General features: G+C 43.4%; 1 protein-coding gene across 1 annotated transcript; it reads right to left on the reverse strand.

Annotated features, from left to right (window-relative positions):
• Positions 1–425: 425 nt before the first annotated feature.
• Positions 426–1,931, reverse strand: LOC133898637 (NDR1/HIN1-like protein 6). The gene has a single exon (XM_062339322.1). The coding sequence runs from the start codon at positions 1,734–1,736 to the stop codon at positions 873–875; it is 864 nt and encodes a 287-aa protein (XP_062195306.1). The 5' UTR covers positions 1,737–1,931; the 3' UTR covers positions 426–872.
• Between the last annotated feature and the right edge of the window lie 7,684 nt (positions 1,932–9,615).

A 9,615-nucleotide genomic window follows, 5' to 3' on the forward strand; every position in this document is an offset into this window, starting at 1 on the left:
ATCATCTCGAAATCAACTTCTTCGGAATGGCCTTAATGCACTCCACTGTACTGTAGCTCTGTGCAGTTGCCTCCCGATCCTCCTCTACTCCTCTCGTGCCTCTTCAAGCAAGAAAATGCCTCTTTGCAAATCACAATGAGCCTAGTTGGCCTCCTGTTTTTTTTTAAAAAAAATAGCATGACTAGTGTTTCTAGAACAACTACAGTGTAACGCATAGAATTGTTAAAATGCTACTTCAAAGTTGCAACTTGCGACACCTTCTCACTGTCCTTCACATGAAAAAGAAACCCCATGATTTAATACATTTCTCTTTTTTATGTAAAAATTAGTCGAACACTGGCGAGATCCGGCTCACCGACACCCCTCGAAATCTCTAAGCACATATGCACTTGCTTTGCTCATTTACAATTTTAACACCAGGCAAATTCAAAACTTGGAACACAAAAGGTAGTAATTTGACAATACAGTACTACATTGCATGTCACTACCAATTGTACACTCAGATAATTTGGATTACATAGTAAAAAGTAACAAATCCCCAAATTGTACTTGCACTAATAACAAGATAACCAAAATAAACAATACAGTAGCACTACAAAAAGAAATGGGAAAAAAATGAACAAATCTTTCAAGCCTCACACTGCAATACTGCATGATGATGCGTAGCCTCCTTTCCTTTCTTACCACACCACTTCTCGGCTTCGTTCCCTCCCCCGCCAAATTTCGTAAAATTCAAACAGAAAACAATTTACAGCGACACACGATTGATTCTGGTTCTGTTTCCTACTAGACTTCAATCGACGTGAAAAGCAAAGCAACTTTCTTTTACCCGAAAATTTTGCAATGCGGCCCCTAGCAGGTTGTCGATGCGACTAGAAGGTCCACTTCCAGATCTTGACTCGGATCCTGACCTGGCACACGCGCGCGACGGTGGTCGCCGCCGCGGGCGGCGACGGCGCGTCGTCGACGGCCGCCGGCGAAGGCGCGTCGACGGCCGCCGGTGAAGGCGCGTCGGCGGCGGCCTTCGCTAGCTTCTTCTTCTTCGCCGGCGCGGGCGGCGTCGCGGGCACGGCCACCTTGATGCCGTCGCAGTGCACCTGGATGCCAATCTTCTTGGTCTTGAGGCCGCCGACTTTGACGCCGGCCTTGGTCTCCAGGTCGAGGGTGATGGAGAAGTCGCCGGACTTCTTGATGTCGGAGCTCGCAGCAGTGGGGTCGACCCCGAGCGCGGAGGCGGAGACGGTGGCCTTGATGACGGTGATGTTGCCGGCCTCGTGGGCGAACCCGGGCACGGAGGCTTCCCCCAGCGGGACGGCGTTAGCGGCGGTGGCGGCCGTGACGGTGAAGTCGTCGTAGAGGTAGACGAGCTTCTTGTTGGGGTTCTTGGCGGTGAGCGTGACGTCGATGGAGTCGGTGAGCGCGGGGACCGTGGCGGAGGAGGAGAGGCTGAGCTTGGTGACGCGCGCGACGGAGAGGGTGAAGGCCGGGCGGTGAGGGCGGTAGAAGAGGTAGAAGGCGCCCCCCGCGACGGCGACGATGAAGGCGAGGAGGAGAACGATGAGGACCGTCCAGAAGAAGCAGCAGCAGCAGCTGAACGGGCACGAGCGGCCGCGGCGGCGCTTGGCGGGCGCCTGCTGCGGGCGGTAGATGGGCCGCTGGTACATCTTGGGCGGGCCACCTGCGCCGTTGCTGGTGGCGGCCGGGGGCTGCGGGGTGGGCTTGCCGTTGGAAGACATTGCCGCTGCCGCTCCGCGCGCGCGCTGCAGGGGTCGAGCGCTGCGTGAGCTTGGAGGTTCTTGGCGCGGTGGTGTCACTGGGACTACGTGAGATTGGCGGTGAGGTGTAATGGAGGAGAGAGATCTATAGGCGAAGGGGAAGGGAAGACGAGGAAGGTGAGGGAAAAGCGACGGGGCACCAAATCATTTGTTGCTGCTGCTGCTTTCACTTGTCCTTCTCGTCTTCGCTCACCTCCAGATTGGTAGCCAGCATTTTCCCCGGGAATTTTTCTTTTTGGGTGGCTAAAACGGGTACTCCGGTTAATTTTTTAAAATTTTGATCCTCATAACTTTCAAAATATTTAATTTAAAAATATAAAAATTATATGTGTAAATTTCTCTTCAAAAATATTTTCATAACATTATATTTTTATTAAACATTATAACTATATTTTAATAAAAATAGTGGTCAAAGCACGTTGAAAAATAAAAAACATCATGCCGTGGAGTATTTGCTAATTAATCAGTGTATTATACTGTAACAGGTTTGTTGGGTTAGTCAACTCAAATATGATGCGTTGTCCTGTCAATATAGGTAGACACATATCTCAGAAAAAGAGCTGTAATTTGTCAGGAAACAAAAGAACTGCTTGGTTAAACTTATCTCAGAAAAAAGTGATTAGTAAAAATCAGTCTACCGTTAACAAGTGATTGGTTTCACATTACCATTGTGATGTCTAATTTTAGTAACATAAGTAGTTTCTTATTATCATTTTGTTTGTCACTAGTTCTTTTCGGCATTGTGATGATCTTTCCAACATTGTGATCTCAACATGTGATTGGTTTCACATATACCATTGTGAATATCATTTTGGAATTTATCAACTCAAATGTGCTTTGGATGGTATTTTGCAGCTAAGTTCTTTGAAAAGGCAGTTTGCAGCTCCATGACCTTTGCAATGGTATTTTACAAAAATTCTCTATCTTCATTTCAGAAAGATCATCAGGCTATCGCATCTTGATGTCACCGACATCTACATGATAAGCTGCCGAATTGGAGTCACTTTTATGGTCCCAACTTAGAGAGCTCGGCAAGTAACAGTAGCTGCAAATTGCTGTTGGTAAATTATGTTGTCAAGGAGCAAGACGTGACGCCAATGTGTACTGTCAAAGCTGCCACCACAAGTGGTAAACTGCATATTCCACTCCTAATCCTACTTAACCGCAGAGCTGCAAGTCCCCTGCGGCGGCAGTTTGACCTGCAGAGCGCAGCGGTTAATAAAGCTCCATGTGGAGGCTGGAGCTAAACTAACACACACTACCATTCGTGACAGTTGAAGGGATCATAACAATTTCAACATGTGACTTAGGGTCTGGGCAGAAAAATCTCGGATCACAAGCTCGCAATTACTCCCTTTGATTGAAAATGTAGGTCGTTTTAGCCTCTTCAACTATTCTCTAAATATAAGTTATTTTCAAACTTCTATGCACTTTTTTCTCTCTGGTTCCCATTTTGCCCTTATTTAATAAATACTACTACTCTCATAAATGAATGAGTTATCTTTTCCAATACAGAATAAATAAAAGACAACAAGGTCATTTGATCTACTTTCTTAATCCTTATGCATAAGTCTAAAACGACTTACATTTGTAATCGGAGGGAGTAACAAACAACAAGTCTACCGGTGGCGGACGCAGCATTATAATAATATATGTATAAAATATTCTATCTTTTTATTTTGTCATAAATATGTCTCATTTTAACTTTAAACTTTTGTTTTCCAAAAAAATCATGACATAAAAAGAAGTTGTTCCTGTTAGACCAACATCCACAACTAAAGATCTGTTTGGCAGAGCTCTCGGTGCAGTTTTTCGGTTGGAATCAGAAGAGCTCTGCCGAACAACAGCTTTTAGCATTTAGCTCCTTGAGTGAAATCTGTGAGAGTGATTTTATGAAATGAACTATAAGCTAGGGAGATGAAAAAAACAGCTTCACCTCGTTCATTTCCGGCATAGAATTATTTCCTCCATATATTTATTCTAGAGAATTATTTTCAGCTTCAGAATTACTTCTTTTATAAAATCATCTTTAAAAAAAATTTAAATTAAAGATAGCTGCTATCAATCAGACTTTAATTACCTAGGCTAGTCATTGCATCATTATCATGTATATCATTTCGATCTCTTTTCTGCCTTTGGTGTCCACGTCAAAGTTGGCGCCGTATTAGCAACACGTACACGCTTCGTCTTGAGCTGAGCTGGAGGAGATGTCTTGCGCTTGAGGACGGACGAACCCCACCTGGCCCAGCCGGGGAGTGTTGCCCTTCTTCGGTCTTGCTTTGCTCCTCGCAAGCTCTCAACGTCGCACCAACTTGTGGAGCGGAAGTGATTCAGGGAAGAAGAGTACTGCTGCAGTGCTGCTTGCTTAAATTTGTTGCCTCCGTTATCGCACGCGTTGACGCATTGTGGGATCGGATCGGATTACGTATTGGTTAGGGTTCTTGGGTACAACGTCCCCTGCAGTCCAGCTGCCCTGCTTACGCCTGAGACTGAACCACACCCTACGCAACATGGACGTCTGTCAACTCGGTGTGTCGATTTAACTGTCGTTTTTGTGGAGGTTTCCTTGTGACTTTCACTGTCGGATTCTAAAAATCCCTCTTACTAACTGGAATAAAAGAATGGAACATGTACGTGTGGATTCTGTGCCTTTCTGATTTACATGACTCAATCGTCTGTAGAGAATATTTGGTCAGTTGCTGGTTCAGAGCTTCAGTTTCTGTATAGATCTGTATACTCAACCTGCAAAAATAAAACAAATAGGCGGTACTACTAAAGCTCCAAAGTTAGCTCATGTTTTGCAACTACTAATGGACCCGGAAACGGCCCAGCTGTTTATATTCCCCTTTCCTCCATAAACAAGAAATCGCTCTGAAAATGATAGGCTACTGGAACTGCACCAAACGCTGGCTTGTCCAAACAGCCACCTTACTTGTAAATTAAATATTTCTTTTCCAGCGCTTCATGAGATTAAGAAGCCTCTCTCCTAGTCGTTCGAAACTGCCACATTGTTCACATCCATGACGTCCCAGAGCAAAAGAAGCTTCCTTCTAACGGCAGTGGCTGGGAATGGAATACATATATGACCATTTGCATGCAATGCTAAGTTTTTCAACTGTTTTATATCTGCGGGGTAAGTTTTTCACTAGCCTATTTAGGCTAGGTTTAGACACTGACCCTACTTCTCTGGGCATGTGGACAATGGATATCCTGACGAGCATAATTTTTTTTGCAAAGCGTCAACACAGTAGCCTGGTTGAAAATGGTTTGGCTGCAGCAGCTCATTTTACAAGTATCATTTTCTTCTTTCCCATGGGCTTATCGCTATCTCGTACTTGGCGTGCTACATCTAGATAATTCAATTTGGATGTAAGATGAGACCTGACCATTTTATTAGGCATGAGAAGAGACACGGTACAATAGGTGTTAAACCTAGGGAGCTGGATTGCTTTGTTTCTATATTCAGATCAGGAATATCAGCGGTAGATCTTTTGTGTATAATTGGACAGACAAAATTAAAGGTGTGATATGTTTTGCTTTATGTGATATTTTCTAGTATTTCTCTTTTTATCATGTTTTATCTTAGTTATCGAGGAGCTTTTGAGGAGTCTTCAGTTAGTAAATATATAACCATCCCACGAACTAGGGGACAGCCCATCTTTTCCCATTTGATCTCGTTGGTTTGTCTTCATTCTTACAAAGTTTAACTCAACAACCATGTAGATTGTAGAGATAATTTATTTTGATCAAGAATAACGCAAGGTCGTACCATGGTATGATTTAAATTTATGAATAAGCATCTTTGGCATGCACAATTGTATTGAACACAACTTCCATTTCACCTCCTGTTATGAGTTCATCTGCAGAATGGAACTTGTAGATAGACGCAGATAATATGGTTTGCATTTCACTGCTTGTTATATACTTGGACTAGTCTTTTGAACTTTTAATAATCAGAGAGAGTGTATGTCGCAGAGCTGGCGACGTTTCTCAACTGAGGGTAGGGAGCCCCTAAAAAGCTGAGAGTGGTTTACGTATGTGGTGGCAACAGTGAGCGCACAAGAATACGATGCAGCATTGTTGATTGCATTTCACGTTGCAAAACCACGATTTCGATTTTGAGTTTTTGCCTGCTTATTCAATCAAATTTGCAAAAACACACACACACACGACTCATTTCACTATCTTTCAGGTGTATTATATACACGTGCTATTTTCAAGTTTGTGTACTAGTAACGCAGAAGCGAGTACTACCACAATGCTTAGGTCCTGTTTGTTTCGGATTATAAAAGCTAGATTGTGATCAAAATCTAAAAGCTGAAACAAACAGCTGAATTGTAAAAGCTGAATTCTGATCACAATCTAAAAGCTGAAACAAACAGCTGGTTGGAAAAGCTGGATTGTTACAATCCAACACACAAATTGTAACAATCCAGCAATCTGCTTTCCACCAGATTCTAACAATCCACAATCCAGCTGTTTACAATCCAGATTTTACAATCCAGCTTCTTACAATCCACAATCTATAAGCTGCTTTTCATAATCTACAGCTGAAACAAATAGAGCCTTAGTAAGGCAAGATGCTTGCATGAGCTACGTAAATTTTTGGCTGATTAGGATGAGCCAAACTAGATGTATGTATAGTGCTACTATAAATGTGACCCGGCCGTGTCTGGCGTCCACGTCAGAGTTGGCGTCGAACCAGCAAGACAAGCTCCCTCCTTCTAGCTGGAGCCTGGAGCTGGAGGTGTCTTGAGCTCTGGACGACCACAGCTGGCCCAGCAATTGTTGCCGCGATAGCTACTGGAGCGAGAGCGATGCAGGGAAGAACATCGCTTGCTTAAATATGTTGCCTCCACTCTGATACGCATGTATGCATTGTGGCGGTTAGTTTGCATGTTAGCTAGGGTTCTTGCTGGTGCAACGTCCCCGCAGCGCAGCTGTGCGCTGCCCTGATGGCACCTGAAATTGGGCCACACCCTGCTCAGAATTAACGTCAGTAGCTACTGTCGATCGCTCGCGACTTCTTCTGTCAGAAGCGACAGCTCTATCCTCCGAGTGAATTGCCTTTCTGGTTGATGTGCTCAATCATTTGGCTTCAACTGTTGTAACCAAAACGAGAGAAAAATCATGCAGTGTCAGCAAGCAGCCAGTTCAGAGGTCCCTATTTATCTCATGTTTTGCAACTGGTACTACTCTGAAAGTCTCAACCAAACACGGCCCCGGTCATTCATATTCCCCTTTTCTCCATAAACAAGAAATCGTTTTGAAAGTTACGAGCTAGCTACTGGAGCTGCACCAAACGCTGCCTTGTCGATACAACCACCTTACCTGGAAATTAAAAACTTTCTTTTTCAACAGTGTTTGTGATCAAGAAACCTCTCTCCTGGTCGTTTGATACCCATGACGTCGCATTGACATGAGGACCAATTATATATTTTTTTTAAAAAAAACATGCTGACCCAGCAAATGAGGCTTCATTCCAACGGCAGTCGTTGGGTCTGGATTATAAGCGAACTTGCATGAAGCTAAGTTTCGTCTGTTAGCAGCGAATGCCCCCAAGTTACTTCATTCCAAGTCCCTAAAGAGGAGACTTGAATTGCAGAAGACAATATATGATATATGAGCAACATATTTCGGCTCAGCCTGTCCACACAAAGATAGAGTTCCATCTGCATAGGCATGTACTTTCACTGTTCCATTGTACATGTGAGTACTCAGAGTTAAGGGCATTTTGTCTAGATTATAGAAGCTTTACAAAAAGTAGTTAAATCTATATGAACGGAGAAAGTATCTAGCTTGTGTCCTGAATAGGGGCCTAAAATTCGCGGGTTTTTTTTGCAAGGTATTTTTTTTTAGGCAAAGGCTTCGGCCCTGTTTTTTGCAAGGGATTTTTGTTGCAGATTCAGGGTATGCTCCGCATGTATTTGGTAGTACGAAGCTATCAGTCAGGGACATTTTTTTGTTCCTTTTGAAAATAGTATTCCTACTAGCTGGTGGTATCCATATCAAGTGTTCAAGGGTAAGTTGCGTGGAGTACGAACTAATGGAGGGAGAAACTAATCTCGTGCCCCTTCCTCCCCTTTCCATGAATGAATACATATCATGTGCAATTTCATGCGAATGGCTAGGATCCGTGGGTAACATCGCAAGCCTATGTTCGTCTGGTCCACCGGTAGTTGGATGCTAATTTCTCTCGTCATAAATATTTGATGTTTTAATATGATTTGATTAAATTTTTAAAACTTTGATTAGCAGTAACTTTTAAAATATTTAGTTTTAGAATATTAAAATCATATGCGTATATTTGGTTTGAAAAACACTTTTAAAATCTCATGATCTATTAGATTTTATAAATATATTCTAGTAAAATATAGACATCAAAGTTATATATTAGAGATGTGTCGTGTTTAAAATATCAAATATTTTTACGCAGGGTACTATCACATTTTACGCAGGGAGTAATGGTACATGTTATTTTCTAACTGGTGTATTCTAAACACACAACGGAGTAGTTTTGCAAAGGTTGGTATAAGCAAAATGTTTTTGGCTAAGCTGAGCATACATGCATGTATATGTGTTCCCTGTTTGGAATCCACGTCATAGTAGGCGTCGGAGTAGTTCTGCCAAATCGCCTTCCTGGCCAAATCGGAGCCAGGGAAAAAATTATCGATGATAAGATTACGATATTTTCGTTTTATCAGTTGGACTTGATAAATTTCTTTATCGCTCAAATTTTTGATTTTTTTAAATCATGTCTAGTGGCATACCGGTACACCAATATTGTTGCATCTTTAAATCAGATATACTCTCTCATTTATATATTAGTTTTTATGTTAAATAGTTTGGGAACAATTAGTGTTATTTTTTAGATAATTTGAGATGTGTTTTTTTCCTAAATTTTGACCGAAAAATTTGTCTATCACCGATAGAATTCTGAATTTTTTTTTTCCAAAAATCCCGTTTATCGGTGACCCCAGTAAATTTCTGCTACCGGTAAATGAAACCCTGATCGTAGCCCAATTGGCTTGGCCGGACATGCGCTATCGGTAGAACCCAACAGCACCTGGTGTGGCCGACGAAGGGTACGGAAGCGGCGAGGCGCGAGAAAAAGGGTAGTCCCGAAGTTGGGGAACCCATTCTAGGTGTTCTTGGGTGAGGAGGGGGGCTCGACGGGGTGGCCGAGTGGCGGCGGTGGAATTCGGCAGAGCCAATGCGTAGCCACGGCGGCATCCGCAAATTCCAGCAACTTACGGCGACATGATGAGAAGTGGCGTTGAGAGGAAGGCAAAATGGAAGAGAGGGGTGCGTTCATTTTGAGGGGGAACTCAAATGAGAGGCGGCGGTCGGGTCGCACAGGGTTAGGAAAGAAAAGGATGTGGTGGTGCTCGGGAGCTCTATGGATGGAGGAGATGGAATAAGAAAATGGAGAGAAGAGAGGACTAGCTCTTGGTGCATTCATAGGAGAGAGGAGGCGGCGGTTCGGTGCATGGCGTTGGGATGGCTTCAAGGGGAGGGATCGGAGGCAGTGACGGGTGTCGGGTCAAACCGCATGCGTTTCGCGCGCGGGCTCATCCTGAGCGACGAAGACGCGGATGGACAACGTGGCGACCGTGCAGAACGACAACGCAACTGTTGGAAATAAGCAAAATACTCCAAGTCCGTATTCTAACAGGAGGTACATTTCATTTGTAACTAAATGTAAACCAATAGTAGCAACACATAGTAAAATCTAAGATCCATCAAGATTGACATAACTTATGTCGGGTTTGACGATGACAAGGAAGCAGTGCGTTCGATGAAGTAACGACTTGTGGTCGTGCAGATCGAAGATGAAGTA

Source organism: Phragmites australis, chromosome 2 (assembly GCF_958298935.1).
Source record: "Phragmites australis chromosome 2, lpPhrAust1.1, whole genome shotgun sequence".
In the NCBI taxonomy this organism is placed as follows: domain Eukaryota; kingdom Viridiplantae; phylum Streptophyta; class Magnoliopsida; order Poales; family Poaceae; genus Phragmites; species Phragmites australis.